This window comes from Hemibagrus wyckioides, linkage group LG02, assembly GCF_019097595.1.
Source record: "Hemibagrus wyckioides isolate EC202008001 linkage group LG02, SWU_Hwy_1.0, whole genome shotgun sequence".
NCBI lineage: Eukaryota > Metazoa > Chordata > Actinopteri > Siluriformes > Bagridae > Hemibagrus > Hemibagrus wyckioides.
In genome coordinates, this window is record NC_080711.1 from 11,941,119 (window position 1) to 11,961,024 (window position 19,906).

Here is a 19,906-nt window from a genome sequence, read left to right on the forward strand (position 1 = left end):
AATCAAAGCAATGATATTTTATTTCTTTCTCTCTCTGCTCCCCTGTTTCTGGCCCATGGGAAGGGGAAGAGACTTCAAAGAACCTTTTTCCTCCTTCTTTATTCTAAGAAGAATTGTCCCATTTTGCTTACAGACAGGTGAGGGAGAAGTCAGGGGCTCTGCTATAGGGACTTGCACATTATTTGAGATTGAGGATGAAACCGCTCATGTAAACATTATAGTACATGTGCATTTTTGACCTTTAACTCTAGTTACGCTAGATAAATGTGTATAAGTGAAAAAAACAGATGCTAGTCTAGATGCTAGTTGGAATAGGGGGATGTGGCTTACGGTTAAGGGCATTGGACTACTGATCAGAAAGTTGTGAGTCCACCAAGCTGCCACTGCTGGGCACCTGAGCAAGGCCCTTAACCCTCAATTGCTCAGTTATATAAAAAATGAGATAAATTGTAAGTCCTTCTGGATAAGGGTGTCTGCTAAATGCCAGAAATGTACCTTTAGAATATTGCTGGGATGAATACTCAATTATATTAAATATATTCTCTAAATAGTACAAAGAATTTTGACCTGGAGGTCATTAACAAGGTGAACAGAGGAGTGTTAAACCTCTGTGAACATGAGTTCACAAACATCTGGAGGAGTTTTCCTCTGGATTCTCTTTTCTCTGAACTCATCCTCCGCTTCTGGAAATGCAAATGTTTCCATTCATGATTTAAAAAGCCTGGCCATGAGCCAAGGTACATATAAAACATGAGGATCTGTTCAGAGTGCAAAGTCCTGCCCATGGTTTACCAACATTTGGAAGCTGATATAGTTCTGCAGTTTTTCTATAAAGTGAAGTGACTTACAAATGAAGAAGAAGGCTAGGAATGTGGGACCGTGTGTCCTGTGTACAGACATAGGTTTAAAAGGCTGTAACTAATTTAGTAGCACAGTCGTGTTATTGTATGTCTGCTTTGTGGGAATCTTTTATCCGTTAGCCAGTAGGCTACGAATCTTGGATCAGTGTGTTATATCAGTTGAATATGACACAGATTTAGCTTTGTCTCAATATGCTTTTAGTAATGTAAAAGGGGAAAAAAAGACCTGTCAAGGGTCCAAAGTCTATCCAGACGTTTTTTGTTTTTTTTCCTAAACTTTTTTATTCCACAGCTGTTCTCTTTTATTCCCAGAAACAGCTGGGATTCACTAGTCTGGTCAGTAGTTCAAAAAATATCAAAAAACTCAGTTTGCATGTTTGCATTTGGATGTACAAAATTGGGACTTTGAAAGACGTCAGCTCACACCATTAACCACACCATTAATCTCATCAGTTATCAGAACTCTGTTGCCTAATGCTTGATTTTGGCTCACTATAGAGGCATGTGACAGAATGGAGAATGAACACAGAGTACAGTTCAAAATGATGAAATGTTCTAAGGCTATCATTTTGTTAACTGTTGGAATTTTAGACAGTTTATATGAAATAAGTCTTGCGTTTATTTGGCTAAAATTTCTTTTGAGAGGAAATAAATACCCTTTTTTAAAAACTTTTAGTTGTATTTAATTATTAACTTTGAATTTCTGGGAACAGAGCTTCTCTTTATAGTTTGGAATAACTAATTGAACCAGCACAATGATAACTTAAATCAAATACTTTTGCAAATAGTTGTGTCTGTTTACAAACACAGCTTACATAAACTAAAGAGGACACTAAGTATCTTTCGAAGAGATCCCTAAAAAAACACAATGCGGCGAATTTCCCAGTTAGAATGAAATCTAAGGGCTTTATGTAGGATATACATACACTTGGGTATGGCAGTGGCACAAAGAAATAACTGATTGATTTCAATATATTTATATCTAGAGTCTAAAAGTGTGTTCTTACATTTGCTGTTATTTCTGCTAAAATCTCATTGCTTGTCACAAGTAGCTACAGTAATCTCCCATGACGTTATTAACTTTTTTTGTGTAGGAGATTTTTTTTTAAATGAATTTCCTGGAGCTCACCGAAACATGAGCCAGAGATATCTGACCCATAGGAGGCGGGACTGCCTGTCCAATCAGACTGGACAAAAACACACATGGGTGAGGGATATCCTGCTGTCTCATCAAAAGAGGTGCTGGGCTTGAATGTCAATGTAAGTATATGCAGTGAGACAATAAAGAACGTAAAATTGTAGTGTAGCAATAGATAGAGGCCAATATAAGTTCATTCATGGCTTGCTGGCTTGCTTTGTCCCCATTGTCTGATATGACTGATATGAAAAGATGTCATACAAATTCCTTGTAAGCTCTACATTACAGCTGATATAGGGGTGTAGTAAATGTTTAGTCCAGCAACTGCTCAAGAAGAATTTCTGTGTAACAGACCCCAGGTCTGCGTGAAAAAACTGGCCAATCAAAACTGTGTATTTACTAGACACAGATCATTCCAGTCTAATTTAACCTTGTGTTTCTAACTCTGAAATAATGGCCATACCATTGCCAAATATATTGTAATATTAACCTATAAGCATACATTTTATGGAATTAACCTAGTTAAACCTAAAACTAGTAAATTGTAATAAATAAAAAACACACATGAGAATGAGTTGACTAATTTATGGAACACAAGCACATTACTACTGTAAATACTTGTCTAATATAGATAGATAGATAGATAGATAGATAGATAGATAGATAGATAGATAGATAGATAGATAGATAGATAGATAGATAGATAGATAGATAGATTTCACAGGAAAAACTGTTGCCTTTACAACCCTGTAGTTGAGTCCTGTAATATTTATTTCATGTTAAATTTGAAATACTGTTATTACCCATGAACACGAGTTTTAACACAAGTTTTAGTGTAGACTGTAGATTGTTATAACCACATCTTAAAATAACACTCTGCTATATATAAATACTCAAGGTATTTGAGGGTCAGCTCGAACAACGGCTGTTCAGACTGTTCACTGACCTTTCATGTTTTGTTTTTCTACTGTTAGCTTTACCTGTTTGCTGAATCAATTTGGATTATATACACGGTCCATTTGCTCATTAGACATGACTAAATACAAGCATATAATGTATCTCAGAAAACTAGCAGCAACCTCCTGTTGTCTTAAGTCCAAAAGTATCTAAACAGACAACAATGCAAGGTAAGTGAGTGAATAGAAGATTTGTAGAATTCAGGGAAGGCTGGTATAAATTGCGTAGCAGGCATAAACCTGCCATTCTTTTAAAGATTCCAAAAAAGACATCAATATGAGGTTTAATTTTTGGCATCCACGTCGCTGTTAACAAATGTCTTAAGGCTGATTATTTTATTACATTATTATTTATGTAGAAACAAGCACAACAGCACCCCTACTGGTCAAAATAAAAATTACACAGAATGTAATAAAGAAGTAAGGCTAGGGCTGATTTCTTTCTAGTCCATATTGTAGATCGGTGTTAGTCATGTGCATTGCTGAAACATGATTTGACCCCCCCCCAAATTATCTACTTTTAGTCAATTAAATAAATAAATAAATAAATAAATAAATAAATAAATAAATAAATAAATAAGAGTAAATATACTCAAACGTTGTCCAGTCAAAATACAAATTACAAGAACAGAAGACCAACCAAAAGTTTAGTGAACAACAAAATTACAGCTTTACTATTACCTAAATATGATATTTGTTGACATTGGCAGTAGGACATGTCAATCTGTGTTTGTGTGTACTAGTGTCTTTTTGTATGCTATCAGCGAGGGCTTGAGATTTAATGCATTGCTCGGCCCTAAACGCTTCTTTGTCGAGCTATTAGATTGAAGCCTTACTTTCTAATACCATGACCAACCATCACTGGTAGAACCTACAGCACCTTGCAAGAGTACTTTTAATGTATGTAAATGTGCAACCAGCATGGAAAGAAAATGTCACCAATGCTAAATTGTGCAAATTTATTCATGGAACTTTTCTGCCTATAAAATGCTTTGTTACCTCTACTTCAGGAAACTATGAATTATATTTTACCAAAAATGCTGTGGAAATGATTTTATTAACTTATTTATTAACATTTTAGATAAAAAGCCTGTGTAACCCATATGGTGGTTAAGAAATAGTTAGTCTGCTAAAAAAAAATGTGTATACCCTAGTTAACAACATTTTCCTCATGAATGTGAGCGTTATATTTTGGTCACGTTGTTGGAGAGTTGCACACCACAGAGATTAATTCAGTTTCTAATCAGATACCAGTTGTCAGAATGTTTGTGATGCACCGCAGTGAGAAGGTAATGTTTAAATGCAATTTTCCCCCTTTTCATTTTAGACATTTAAAATGCTGACACTTTACATGTGGTTAGGATACATGTCAAAGAGAAACATATTTCAGTTCTGGAAATCATGTAGATTTCAGGAATAGATATAGTCGAAAATGTTAAAAATGATCACAAAGAGAAAGGATTTCCAAGACAATCACACATGTGGATTATGAAGGGAAGCTACATGTATATATTGCACAATCTATACAGGAAATGTAAACCTAAGTAAAAGGTATTAATAGTCCAGAAGGATTTATGACCCATTTCACCTAGCTTATTTAGCTTGAACAGATGCAAACATGAATGAATTTGTACTCAATGGACTGATACAAAACTAATGTAAAAAGACATGTTGGGTGTATATATATATATATATATATATGTAAGTAAGTAAGTAAGTAAGAGTAGGAACGTAAATTGACTGGTAAATCGAGAGCTTTGCCTTTTGGCTCAGGTCCTTCTTCACCAAAGTCCAGTATATGGACCGCATTGCTGCTGTTGCTATCCTATCCTATTCTATCCTATCCTATAATCCTATGGTCCCCAAAGCGGACTCCACCACCTGGCTGCGCCTAGAAATTCTGTCCATAAAAATAATGAACAGAACCGGTGAAAAAGGACAGCCCTGCCGGAGTCCAACGTGCACTGGGAACAGATCTGAATTACAACCGGCAATGCGAACCAAGCTCCTGCTCTGGTCATACAGAGACCGAACAGCCCTTAACAGAGGGCCACGGACCCCATACTCCCAGAGCACCTCCCACAGGATGCCACAAGGGACACGGTCGAATGCCTTCTCCAAGTCCACAAAACACATGTGGACTGGTTGGGCAAACTCCCATGAACCCTCAAGCACCCTGTGAAGGGTATAGAGCTGGTCCAGTGTCCCACGACTAGGACGAAAACCGCATTGTTCCTCCTGAACCTGAGGTTCAACTAAAGGTCGGACTCTCCTCTCCAGTACCCTGGAATAGACTTTCCTACTCTTACTTATGGTCATGAGCTTTGAGCTTTTGGGCTCATGACCGAAAGGACAAGATCCTGGATACAGGCGGCCGAAATGAGTTTTCTTTGTAAGGTGGCGGGGCGTTCCCTTAGAGATAGAGTAAGGAGCTCTGTCACCCGGGAGGAGCTCCTCCACATCGAAAGGGGCCAGTTGAGGTGGCTTGGGCATCTGTTTCGGATGCCTCCTGGACATTCCAGGCATGCCCAACCGGGAAGAGACCCCGGGGAAGAACCAGGACACGCTGGAGGGACTATGTCTCTCGGCTGACCTGGGAACGCCTTGGAATTCCCCCGGAAGAGCTGGAGGAAGTGGTTAGGGAGAGGGAAGTCTGGGCATCCCTGCTTAGACTGCTGCACCCGCAACCCGGCTACGGATAAGCGGGAGACAATGAATGAATGAATGAATGAACGAATATATATATATACACCGATCAGGCATACCATTATGAGCAGTGAGAGGTGAAGTGAATAACACTGATTATCTCCTCATCATAACAGCGGTTAGTGGGTGGGATACATTAGGCAGCAAGTGAATATTTGACAAGGGATCAGAGCATCTCCAAAACTGCAGCTATTGTGAGGTGTTCCCGGTCTGCAGTGGTCAGTATCTATCAAAAGTGGTCCAAGGTAGGAACAGTGGTGAACCAGCGACAGGGTCATTGGTGGCCACGGCTCATTGATGCATGTGGTCAGTGAAGGCTGGTCCGTGATATCCGATCCAACAGATGAACTACTGTTACTCAAATTGCTGAAGAAGTTAATGCTGGTTCTGATAGAAAGGTGTCAGAATACTCAGTGCATGATGGGTCAGGGCTGTTTTGGCAGCAAAAGGGGGACCTACAGCAATATTAGGCAGGTGGTCATAATGTTATGCATGGTAGGTGTGTGTATATACTGTGTATATATATATATATAGACAAAGCTGCTTATCTGATTTTCCCCTCAAATATTGCAACAAGATTTTCACAGCAAATAAAAAAAGTATTGTATATGTTTATTTCATTTTTTAAAAAACCAAATCAGTATAAGACAATTTCAGAACTTCTTCATAAAAATACAAGTCATAGTTCATACCTTTTTTTTTTTTTTTAGATCATTCTGTGCACAACTACATCAGCTGATATAGCATCATACATAATGGTACAACAGACTCTTTAGATTTAGAAAGAGGGATGATGCAGATAAAGTCGTTCCAAATGTCAATTAAGGCATTTGAATTGTACAATAAATAAAGAAATTAATTTTTGTACATCTGAAGGCTTTAAAAATGTCCAAACTAGGGTGACAAAAATTGTATTTACATATGGAAGTTAAATATTTACACATCTTCATGGATGAATAACACATGCACAAGTCTGACATCTTAAATCACAGGGATGACTGAACAAAGCACAAAACAAAACACTGTAAAAAAAAAAAAAAATGGCCACAAGTTCAAATATCTTAAATCTAGTTAAACTGATCTATTTCTTATTAGAAGATTTAAAATAAACCAAATCTTAGTTTATTAAACCTATTAAATATTATGAAACATTTTGGAGCTTTAAATGTTCTTGTAATATTGGCAAATCATTTTGCTAATTTTAAGCATTCATTTTTAGAAAGAAGCTGAATCTAGAAAAAGAAAATAAAACAGTAATATATGTCTAGAAATACGTTTAATAATCCTAAATTTGGTTTACGGTAACCTTATAATAAGAAACAAAAAGATATTAGATATGTTGAACTATGTTTGACAACAATGATGATCTGCAAAGTGTTTCTATTTGCAAATATTTTTCTGTTGTAGACTTTGGTTTATCAAAAAACTGCTGTTGTACAATTCATCTGAAGTAATGAGAGCACCCTTTTGAGGACTAATGTTTTACATGGAGCAGAAGATGTTGCATCTTTATTCACTACTGACAAAAGCTTATTACAAATAAGCCATAAATATATGTGTATGACCTGAGGATTTGGTACTTACACTATATGGTCAGAAGCTAATGGACACCTGACCATCACACTCATATGTGGGTCCTCCCCAAACAGTTGCACCCAATCATATAGGGTGTCTTTTTATGCTGTAGTATTATAAAAATCCTTTCACTGGAACTAGGATGCCTAAATCTGCTCCAGCATGGCAATGCACCTGTGCACAAAGCGAGCTTCATGAAGACATGGTTTGGCAAGGTTGGAGTGAAAGAACTCAAATGTCCTGCACAGAGCTCTGACCTCAACCCCACTGAACACCTTTGGGATGAACTGGAACCACAGACTGTGCTCCAGGACGTCTCACTTAACATCAGTGTCACAAATGCTCTTGTGGATGAATGAGCACAAATCCCCACAGCCACACCCTAAAGTCTAGTGGAAAGACTTTCCAGAAGAGTGAAGCTTATTATTAACAGGAGAGGAGGACTAAATCTGGAATGGGATCATATGCCCATATGGCCATATAGTGTATACCATATAGTAATGTGTGAACTAGTATTTACAGTTCATTCAAAAATGCAAAACTCCACATACACAATATTTACAATACTTCATACTTCAATGAGAATCTTCTATTTAACAATTCTGCACTCTTTTCTCACATACAGACATACCACACACACACACACACTCACTCTTTCTCTTAGAAAAGTTACAATAACACAAGGTTCTTCTTTTTTTGAGGTTGCTTTGTTTCTGTGCATTTCCTAGTGGACGAGCCTGGACGAGCCTGCCGCAGGAACTGCCTCTAAAAACGTGATCTGGTGTCACTTGGACACAACAACAGTTTTTAAACATCCATTCACTGAGCTTGTTACAGCATGTTACTGCAGCACCATCAGATTGTGTAGGCAGGCTTAGCATAGATGTTAAAGTTTATAATTCATCATCAAGGCTGACAACTTGCCTCTGGAAAAAAAAAAGAAGAAGAAGAAAATATTAGGCTTTCCAAAAGAAAGATGCCAGAGATGCAAATGCTAATGTTATAGTGATAAATCATAATAAAAAGTTATTGGGCTGTACCGGTGGGTAGGAGTAGCCCTCAGAGCTGTAGTTCTTGCAGATGTGAACTTTATCCTCTGTGGTCTTCTGGTAGACTGGATTCTCAAAATGGATGGTGTTGGTGTTCTTCAGCTTCCAGTTCCTCCACAGCAACATGCCACCAAATCCCAGGAGGCACAACACCACTTTAGAAGAAGGACAAATATTACATTTTGTATAAGAATACTCAACATAAAATTCAGACTATTTATAATCTTGACTATATTAGGATGTTTTTTGTCATACTGACCGAAGGGCAATGCAATGTAAAGAGCCAGCAATGTTGAAGAGTCTTTTCTGACTGCAGCAATAGCATTGTGACTGTCTATTAAAAAATACCAAAAGTAAACATTAGAGAATTTCACCAAATGAACTGAGCAAGAAATAAGAAGAATCAGTGTTCAGTTAATAAAAGAGAAATAATTGCATTCTCTCATTCTCTGTCTGTAATCTGATGAATTACAGCCCTTGCCTCTTAAGGTGTACCTCAAGGCTCAATACTTAGACCCATCTTTTTTCCATATACATGCTTTATGTTGGACTATCTAGCCATAGTCACGGTCGCAGCTCTCACTCTTATGCTACGTACACACATCCAGTGATTTTACAGCCGTGAGTCACCAGTCACTGTACTATGAAGTCGCCAGTAGGCGCTCCAACTACTGGTTGCCATAGTAATAATATTTATTAGTGGATGGTGCAATTAAATATTCATGAGGGAGAGCATTTTTAATAAAATAAAATAAAATAAAAATAATTTTAAAAAAGTGTTTGCATCAAGTCAAACTTTTCTCAAATATGTCACATCACTGGACACACCCAGATCCAGTTACAAATGGCTGCTATCAGCTGAAAGTCACCAGCTTTCCATCATTTAAGCAGAACAGGTATTGACAATGGATTTTTCTACAAATTTATACTAATATTATTATCACAAAGTCACAGTGTCTTGTTTCATCGACTGTATGACTGTCATTCACCAAAAAAGAAAAACTGACAAAGAAATCATCTCTTACTTGTTTGTGTGGTCACTTCATAGTGAGTTATGACTGTAGGAGTTTGGGCTCTGGCTGTTTCTGTGGGCTTCTGTGGTGACTTCACAGTAGTGGTGAAGAGTCGAGCTGAGGTTTTGGTGGGACTTGCGGCAGACGGTTTTGGTGTCGTATGTGGGGTTATATGAGGGCGGCTTGTGGTAGGAACTCTGGGCTGGACTGGTTGTGCTGTTGTTGGAACAGCTGTCCAAAAGCAAGATTCGTAAAAAATCATGAAATGTTCTTTGCTGAAAATGACATTAAATGTCCTTATAATGATTGCTTAGCCCAAATCAAGATTCTTCTTCAAAACAGAAATCTTACCAGGGACACATTTCCTCATATCTTTGTCCAGCGTCATGTTGTCTGGGCAAGCACATGTATACTTGGGTGAGAAGACGCTGACCTGTGGTGCAGCCAAGCACAGGAACTCGCATCCGCCATTGTTGAACTTGCACCAATTCACAGCTAGAAAAAGACAATATTATCCAATATGAACAGTGAAGAAAACCACAGAAATAGGAGGACTGATTCCTACTAGCTTTGTATAGTACTGTAACACTGTAGAAGTGTTGGGTTTGGTCATATAAATGAGCTGACGCACCACTGGGCTGCTTCAGGTTGTGAAAGAGCACAATGTCCTCTGGAGATGTTATGTGTTCTGCCACTTTTGTGATGTCTTCCCCTGTCACACGGTTAGCACTCAGGATAGCGTTGTTGCTAACATCAGTCCAGAATACTCGCTCCTGAAGACAGCAAATGAAGGTTATATGTTTATTAACTTATTAATTTATACATTTAATACCTCCATATTCCCTTTGAACCCCCAATTTATATATAGATAGATAGATAGATAGATAGATAGATAGATAGATAGATAGATAGATAGATAGATAGATAGATAGATAGCACAATTTTATTTACAAAAAATAAACATGCATTTTTTATAAACACCTAATTTTTTTTTTATTACAGCTGTGTGCAAATGTTTTGACACCCCAGGACAGCAGCCACAAGAAGAAAAAAAAGCAGCCACAAAATAAAAAATTTAATTTATACCAACAAGAAGACACTTTAGACAGCTTTGAGATTCCTCTCATTTATAAAACTGCAAAACCGATTTTGTTCTTCAAATACAGTTGTCATTTTTTGGGATTCTTTCATTTATTTTTTATTTTTATTTCTATTACAAAGACCTTTCAATAATAATTGAAAAAATTTACTTTACATTTTTACTTAACAAATATTTTTATCTTAACACATAAACACTCTATGTAATATAAATTTTATAGTCTTTTAAACTTTTTAAAAATTTAAATGGTTTACAAAATAGCTCATCCAGTGATAACTCATCCACAAGGGCAGGTAGGATAGAGCCCCACTATATACTACACATCAGCCATTCAACAAATGTTAAAAGCCCTCCATACATTTTAAATTACACAAGCATACAAGCTAATTATCTCTTTTGACTAATCAATAAATTTTTTAAAATACTGTTCAGTGGATATAAGCTGATGTTCCACTGATTTGCTCACTTTTCTAGATTGTGGGGCAGCGTTGTCATGTCTCTACATAGCTCCATAGAATTATTAGTATTATAGTCATACTATCTGCTGTACTATCCACTCTATCTATCTATCTATCTATCTATCTATCTATCTGTCTGTCTGTCTGTCTGTCTGTCTGTCTGTCCCATATATGAGTGGAAGATAGGAGAGTTAATAGGGTTGCTAGGATTGGGCTGGTTTAAAATAAAAAGGTCCAAGATCTTATTTTTAATAGCAAATAACCAAGGGTTAATTTTAATACATTCCCACAGCATATGTGTAAGTGTATTCAACGTGTTTAACATGTCTCCTTTCTTCAGTGCTGGAGGTTTTTTTTGTGTGGATTTTGAGATGTAGTTAGTTTAGTTTAAACCTGGCAACCCTGGTTAAAGATATTAGCCCTACTGAGTTTGTCCAGCGTGTAGGATACACACCTGCTTTACCAAAAACCCAGTTGAACAAAGGGAGCTTCTAGACTGTATGCTAGATGATTTGTTGATGTTGTCAAAATTCTGTTTCTTTTGGGGCAGACTACAAAACAAGTCAAATGTCATAGTGTCTTAATTTTTGAGGTTATTAATGGCACAATAAAATGGAATATTCTTAAGCTAGATCTTCTCACTCAAGCTCACCTCGAACACTGTGACACTTAGCGGATGTGCCAGTCTACCCTGGTCTATAATGAGTGTACGACGGCCACCTCCCTGCACATCAATGCTGGCGAGGGTATGCAGTTTAGAGTCCACCCAGTACAGACGCTGGTTCAACAGATCTGAACACAGGAGCAGGAGAAGAAACAGGTCAAATACATCCATGCCCATGCTAGCAAGGTGCACAACACTGCGTGAGGAAAAAGCTCTTACCAAGAGTTATCCCATTGGGCCAGACAATGTTATCAGACACCAAAGTGCTGCGATCAACTCCATTCAGGCCTCCCCTCTCAATCTTAGCAGGCAAACCCCAGTCAGTCCAGTACACAAAACTAAACAGAATATCAAGGTTAGGGTAAACCAACATACCATTAGTAGACCAAAACTTGTTCTTTAAACTTCATGTGTGCGACTCACTTCTTAATTGGGTCAACCACAATAGCTCTTGGCTTGGTCAGGTCTTTTCTAAAGAGCGTCTTGCGCTTCTTTCCATCTGCTGTGGCTACAGAGATAGCTCCACGTATACTATCTGTCCAATAGATATTATCATGGATCCAGTCCACTGCAATCCCTTCAGGTGCACCCAAGTCAGAGTCAATCACAATGCTATGCTGAGATGCGTCTAATGCTGCATCCATGGGAGCTCTAGAAAATACAAAGCAGGCGTTATATATAATGAGGCATATTTTGTGTTGCTTTGTCTCTCTGTGATTCCAGCATATTTCATTTGCATCCATAATTTTGGTTGATTTATGGTGTATATAAATAAATATTCAAAGGGCAAAAATTTGCAAATCCCACGTTTTTGAATAAGGAAAAGTATATGTGGATAAGTATACATCCTGCAACATGACAACAATCCCATATACATGGCAAAATAAACAGATTATTACCTATAAATTTTCTTGTGGGACAGATCAGTCCAGAAGAGCTCCTTGGTGCCAATATTCATGTCCAATGCAACTATGTTTTTCTGACGGGAGATGACTTGCACATACTCGCTCTTATCCAGAGTCATCTTCCTCACCTCGTGGCGATTAGTGAAGAACAGATAGGCAATAGTTCCTGAGATCGTAGAATAAGACTTTATCAAACAACAAATCAGGTTGAATTGAGTGATGCACAGTGCAGCCTAGATCTCCAACACGTACCAACAGCTTTGCAGGCTTTAGTTGCTGGATCCACTTGGTAACCTTCAGAGCACTCACACTTGTAGCTGCCCACCTGATTCACACAGATCTGACTGCATGTGTCCCCATTGGCACACTCATCAATATCTGTGTAATGAAAAATTAGGACAAAGCTTACAGCTTAATGTTCAAGTGTGAGCGGTTTAAACAGAGCAATTTCCCAGATCTACACAGTCTTACCTTCACAGCGTTTCTTGTCTACCAAGTGGAATCCACTGGGGCACAAGCATTCGTAGCCAATCTTTAGATCATTACAGATATGAGAGCAGCCACCGTTGTTGTACAGACACTCGTTAGAATCTGTCGGGGTGAAAGACGTTGTTAGCAACATCCCAAAAACAGTCTCAGGTGTGGATTTATTAAAGGTTAATTACTCACCACACTCACGCAGCGGCTCATCAGACCAATCCCTACAATCACGATGCTTGTCGCAAACTTTGTCCATGCTGATGCATTCACCGCTGCGACACTGAAACCTGGATGGTGCTTCACAATGGCTTGCTGAAAAAAAGTCATCATGATTCATCTATCTAAACATGCTGTACTCATATTTAGATTTTTTTTTTTTCCTGAAATGCATCAAGGACTCACCATTGACACAGCCCAGTTCATCACTCATATCCTGACAGTCATGCACCTGGTTGCACTGGTGGCTCCCGTGGATACATGATCCATCACCACAGCGGAACTCATCTGGCTGGCATGTGGATACGGCTGTTCAAATACAAAAATGTTCTACGCTTCAAAATCCTTTTACATATGAACATCCAAAACACTGAAGCTCTTCAACTGTTATCTGGTAGGAAAAGAAAGGGTTTTGACTTACCGCAGTCTTTCTCATCTGATCGATCCGGGCAGTCCGCATCTCCGTCACATCTCCAGGGGTTTGGAATACACTCCCCAGTGCCACAATGGAACTCTATATTGGAGCAGGGCCTCCTGGGAGATGGAGATGGTTGGTTGCCGCAATTCTGAGGCCACTCGTCTGAACCATCCGAACAATCGGTATCTCCGTCACAGGCCCACAGGCGCGGCAGGCAGGCTGAGTTGTTGCAGCGAAAAGCAGTGGAGCTGCAGGTAGTGGGCTGACACTGTGCTTCATCACTGCCATCATCACAGTCAGTGTCTTCATCACAGACGAAAGCCCGAGACACACACTGACCATTTGTGCAGCTGAATTCACCATTCAGACACTGTCTGGGAGCTGAATTAAGAAGTGAATGACAAAATAAAGACATTTTAGACACGTTACATTGTTATTATTATTATTATTATTATTATTATAGCATGACACAAAGGAGCGCTCACTGCAGCCTGCTTCATCAGCTCCGTTCTCACAGTCAGCCTTCCCATCACATTTCCAGCTGTTAGGCACACACTGGTTTAGCCGTCCACCACAATGGAACTCGGTGGGTTTGCACGTCTTTGTCACTAACAGAAATAAACAGAAAACAAGATTAGTGTTGAAACAAATGTCTGTTAAGTCCTACACCCTTCAAACCTTGTTGATATGACAAACATTCGTAAAAGTACACGTGTATATACATGGTTCATGAGATACTCACTGCAGGAGGCAGGGAGCTCATCAGTACCATCACCGCAATCATCTGTACCATCACATATCCATCTCACTGTAATACACTTCCCATTGCCACACTGGAAATTCCTAGAGCCGCAGGGTCCAACCTCTGCAAAACAAGAAGATATTTAACACTATTTTTCAATTCGCATTGTCATAAAGCAGGTTTACAGACATCCAGATGTAGGATTTGATGCCTAATGAGTAAGTCAGAGGTGACAGTGACAAGGAGAATATCACTGAGAGGAGAAACCTTGAGAGAAGTCAGACTCAAATGGGAACCCATCCTCTTCTAGGTGACACCTGATAGTGGGATTAAACTCTTTAAGTCAAACTACTAAATGTGTTTGATGGTCAGTATGAGAATCTTCTTAGGTCTACAGGTCTACTGTTTTTTTGGGAGTATTGGGGAACTTAAGCTTAAGGATATCTATGGAACCATCCACAACAACAGAAAGTGTTGCTCGCATTTTTTAAACCATCTCTTCACACAGATCCATTTAACCTGATTAAAACAATATTATTAACATGATCTAAGGTCAAGAGAAAGACACATTTTATTAGTTTATAGCACACAAATAGCAAGAATCTGTTTGGAAACAAACACAAAAAAAAAGGATTTTACTTATTTGTGTGTGCCAACAGCCAACAGATCTACCCTACAAGTCTAACCGTCACAAGCGACTTCAGTCAATGCCTTTTACTATAAAAACCTGTATTGCAGGATTATGCCACACCTATTCTATTTCACACTTGACTATGAAACTGGTGTAATCAAACCAGTTGTAATAAAGATTTAAGAATAAAAGGATCTGTTTAAACTAGATTAAGTACAACTGGTTTTGAGGTGTTTGTTAGTTTCTGTTTCCTTGCTGTGGAAACTAAAACTACCAAACAGTGCAACCAGAAAGAAGAACTGGGGTTTAACCTCCAACGAAAAAGGTTTTGTTTACATTATGGCTGATCATTACTTCTGCTAGTAAACACTGAAATATGTGGCAAGGTGGTTCGATGGATAGTATCGCTGCCTCACAGCTCCAAGCTCCAGGTGGGACGCTAAAATCATGATACGGTCATTTTCCCCCATGCTCCCTTGGACATTTTTAACTAGAATTTCACCATGTTCGAACTTTGGGTTTTCTCCATATTCTCTGGTTTCCTCTTAATGTCCAAAAAATAGGATTGGCTGTGCTAAATTGCTCCTAGGTGTTCATGAGTGTGTGAATTTGTGTATTTGCATGGTGCTCTACAATGGACTATCATTCCATAAAGGGTGTGTTCCTGCTTCACGCCCAGTGTTCCTGGGATAGGCAGCGGATTACAAAAGATGAATGAAATGATGATCCCACATCTATTACTGGCATTTGTTGTAAAAATCAGTTGCTAAGAGAAAAAAATGTTTATCAAGCTGATTTGTATAATCTTTGTATTTTTGTATACCATGTGGTGTTCAGACTTATGTAACTGTCCATACATAATACTGTGTGGGAAAAGTTCCTAAAGTGTACTGATATAAAAGCTCTTCTTAGGCAATAATAGCCGACAAAAATATGAAGCTGTGTGACAATGTCATTAATTTCAGTTCTACTCTAATGATCGCAGTCTGTTTGTTTAGTCAATAAATATAACGTGACATTTCCTCCCAATTTGTAACTAAGCTGAGTTGTGTATGCACAGTCCTGCATCCAATAGGCTATCAGTGGACGGATGAGGCTTTGGGAATTTCCTCCTAGTTTTGGTCACCTGTTTGTGACATAACCTGAAGGGGAGGGACATTACGGATCACGCCACTGTTAGCCGTTGTAAGTGTACACAAAAGGCTGCCAACTGGCAAACAAAATATATTATACAAAGTCTCACTAAGCCTCTTTTACAATCAATGACAAATCAATTTGATCATTAATACAATCAATTGCAAACCAATCCTGATTCCCCTAATCTCTTGCACACCACAGACAGATGGGGCTGAACTCATGCAAAAAGGAATGGTGTGTATTCGGAAAAGACCTCATGACATTGGGGAAAGCGTATGCACTGCTATGGATTTTCTGTCAACACATTATCTTGTCAATAATTCCAGGATTTTGGAACTTTTCATCCATTTGATAAGCCACTAAATCACTAATTCTCACACACACTGTGTTTCTCATCTTCTCAACGTAGATGAGAAATGTTCATTTTAATGTTTATTTTGTTTCCATCAACAGCGTAGAGACACGTCTATATTATATATTCTCACGGAGAAAAGCAGTACCACTTTATTTATATATTGGCACTTCACACTACATTCATATGTACCACAAAAGACTGCAATAATGTTCCCCTTAAATCATAACTGAGTTCTGGTAAAATACATATCAGTATCACAGTTCAGGGAAAATATACTTATTGGGATCTGGTGGTTTAAATACAGGCATATATATATATATATAAGCTTAGAAAACAACAGATATTTCAGTGAAAGTTAATTTAAATTCTTAGAAATGTGATCAAAAACAAAAATACTGTACAGAAACACACAAGTCAGCGTTGTAAATAATGCAACATAGACTGTGATATGTTGGCCAGTACAGTAGAAGCAAAGCAGTGGGAAACTAAACAGTGGTCATCTCAGCCATTCAGATTTGGAGACCCCACTGGAAAAGGCCCCATATTGTGGATCATAAATCTGGAAAAAAAAAAAGTAGGCCAGTCGTGACACATTCCTAAAATGTTCCTGGCATTCTCTGTGCATTTTCAGAAGCATAATAAAGAGGGAATTCCTGGAAAAGTGGTAGGGGGCGACCATGCTAGAGTGCTGCTCTTTAGGAAGCCTCTAAGGGCACAGCCCAAATACACAGAACTCCAGCTCCAGGAACTGAACAAAGGGTTGTGGGATTGGGTTAAATAAGTGGGCAGATAATCCACAGAGTATTCAGGATTTATCTTGTAGGCTTTATTCTACTTCTGTTCACACTGATGAGATATTTCAGTACTACCCATCTTTACACAGTCTAACTTTATCAGTTTGTCACAGAATAACCGTCTTGTACAGACACATGTGCGGTCACGGTCAGAAATGGCGCATGCGCGTTGTGTGTAGAGGTCTGTACAGTGATGCAACATAAAACCTGTTAAACAAGATATGAACCCATACATGATATTTCGACAAGGATGGCACAGTGTTAGAAACAAATATAGTTTAGTTGACAGGGAAACAATGATTACGACTGAAATAAATATTTAAAATAAAAACTTATGGCCTTACCTGTTTGGACTTGGCACGTTAAATATAACACGAAGAAGAAAAATAAAGCCTTTTCCATAGTTTCCTAATGAAGCGCCTCCACCTTGCTCCACGTTATGTTTACAATAAATATTAAAATTGTGTTCTGTCGTCGTTTCGTAGACCTATGTTCTATGGAAATTAATTAAAGAATATTAATTTAAAAATATATACTATTCGCATTTATTAGTAAGAAAAACAGAGAAGGCACTTTTACTCTCCAGTGCCGGTACTAAATTTTGTATTATGGTGAAATCAGTTAAATTTGAATGGGGGGTGAAGTGTGGGCGGGGTTTACCCCCGCAGAGGCGGGGTTTGGTGGTGTGATTTTTGAGGTGCACTGTTTTCAGCGGGAGGGGGCGTGTCCTGAGCGGCCACCCCAACATTGTAGACCCGCCCAGTCTGTCAGAGGAGTCGGATATTAGTGAAGAATTATATTTATACTACTTATAATATAATATAATATAATATAATATAATATAATATAATATAATATAATATAATATAATATAATATAATATAATATAATATAAGAGGTAAAAAACAGAGAGCCTACAACCATTTCCATGTTTTAATGCTGAAAAAATATTTTTAAAATAACTAAATTAAAAATAAATCAGTTATAATGTTTATATATTTTAAAACGAAATTAAACACTATATAAATATGCAAAATATCTGTAGATATTTATTTTTTTATCTGTGTCTATCTCAATTTATGCATGAATGGGGAGTTATGCATACATACCACATTTCTACACAATAAAGCATTTTTTCTGCTTTAGCTCTGCAGGGTCTTCTACTCATTAACATTGAGATAAGGCCCTTAGTGACATACTAGCCTGGTGGCCTTGGCTAGTAAGGTGTGTGCAAATCGGATGAGCAAAGGTATGTGGGAGTGCAAAGTCACCAACATAAGCCACAACCATCACACATTGCATCATGCTATCTATTGCAGCTGACTGCAGACTATATTTTATTTAGGAACAGAAGGGTTTGAGTTTTGTCATTTTTTATTTATTTTTTCCCCCAGAACTCGCTGGTTCATTGGACATGGCATAAGAGTTCAATGGAAACATGGAATGAAGCCTTCAAAATCTCTATTCAAAAAGAAACTTATATGTAAGGATGTCATCATTGCCACTTTTTACTAGGAAAACGTATCATGTCTGGTTGTATATTATGTACGTAGTTTCATAAAATGGCAGTAAAATGTATTCATAAGGAATACCACCAACCAAGGAAATAACACACCACCTAACACACCATGGTGAGCTTCTAGAAACTTCACACATATATACACATATATTAATTTTATATCCATTGTCTGCATTTTAAAATATGATACTGATGATCATCTTAATATCTTAGTCTAAGGCAATTCCTGTGGTCTCAGAGCACAGAAATCATATATAGATCTGTTCCACTATGAAGGCATGGCGTGAACCTGGTCTAATACAAGATTCCTATCTGATGTAGTTTGAAACAGATTCAATAGTCACCTTCCTGCAGTGCAGAACAATTACATGCGTGACATGGATCAAGCAGAGTAATTCTTCTTTTGTCAGGATTTCTACATTGCTTAAGAACAACATACAGGACATGTGTATATCTTTATATCCTTCACTGAAAACGTTTCAGAGACAGAGACAGTTTTCTTCACACTGGAAGGCATAGGATTGTAGGAGGTTATTATGGATATGATTAAAGCAATAATGATAGATGCTACTTGTGACCAGTGTATCAATTGCACGTTAATGAATTTGAATGGAATTACAGCTTATACTGTAGAAAGTATGGAATAACCTGCTGAGGGAGCTTTACTGATTGTTGACCTGAAAAGATGCCCGGCACTATGACACTAAACGATAAAGCTCAAGAGAGCTACAAACAAAAACCAAAATCTAATAAGAGTGATACTCCTTTAAAGAAAACCAAACATGGCTTACATATAAAAGGCGTCATACTCAACATAGTTTGTCATTTAATACTCAGATGCAAACATGAAGCTTTTACAATCATATATATGAGAAGATCCATTAATGCTGCAAGTGCAACTTTTACTTTTCCCATGTTTCTGCATTGTTACACAAATCTACGCTGTATCTATCATCAGTTGGGTAAATTCGACTGATGGTGTTTCTCTGACCAGCATAGTAATTCTTATTGATTAATGAAGATTCAGGTAGCACACAAGCTTTCAGGTGATGAAAGATGATGTATGAGAGAGGAAAATGTGTATTGAATATCTTAGATATCACAAATTACCAACTTCAAATGACTAATACTGGTCATCTGAATGAACTAGTTTAGTCCAGATTTCAGTTACTTAATAAAAAGTAAGCATCA

General features: G+C 37.9%; 1 protein-coding gene across 1 annotated transcript; it reads right to left on the bottom strand.

Annotated features, from left to right (window-relative positions):
• Positions 1 to 6,251: 6,251 nt before the first annotated feature.
• Positions 6,252 to 17,803, bottom strand: ldlra (low density lipoprotein receptor a). The gene is made up of 18 exons (XM_058418319.1): positions 17,541 to 17,803; positions 14,280 to 14,402; positions 14,023 to 14,145; positions 13,541 to 13,918; positions 13,306 to 13,428; positions 13,093 to 13,215; positions 12,895 to 13,014; positions 12,676 to 12,801; positions 12,418 to 12,589; positions 11,942 to 12,169; positions 11,738 to 11,856; positions 11,507 to 11,646; positions 9,929 to 10,070; positions 9,649 to 9,792; positions 9,310 to 9,528; positions 8,544 to 8,618; positions 8,276 to 8,439; positions 6,252 to 8,161 (listed from the first exon to the last, which is right to left on the bottom strand). Exons 1-18 carry the CDS (start codon positions 17,596 to 17,598, stop codon positions 8,129 to 8,131), a joined length of 2,610 nt encoding a protein of 869 aa, XP_058274302.1. The 5' UTR covers positions 17,599 to 17,803; the 3' UTR covers positions 6,252 to 8,128.
• Between the last annotated feature and the right edge of the window lie 2,103 nt (positions 17,804 to 19,906).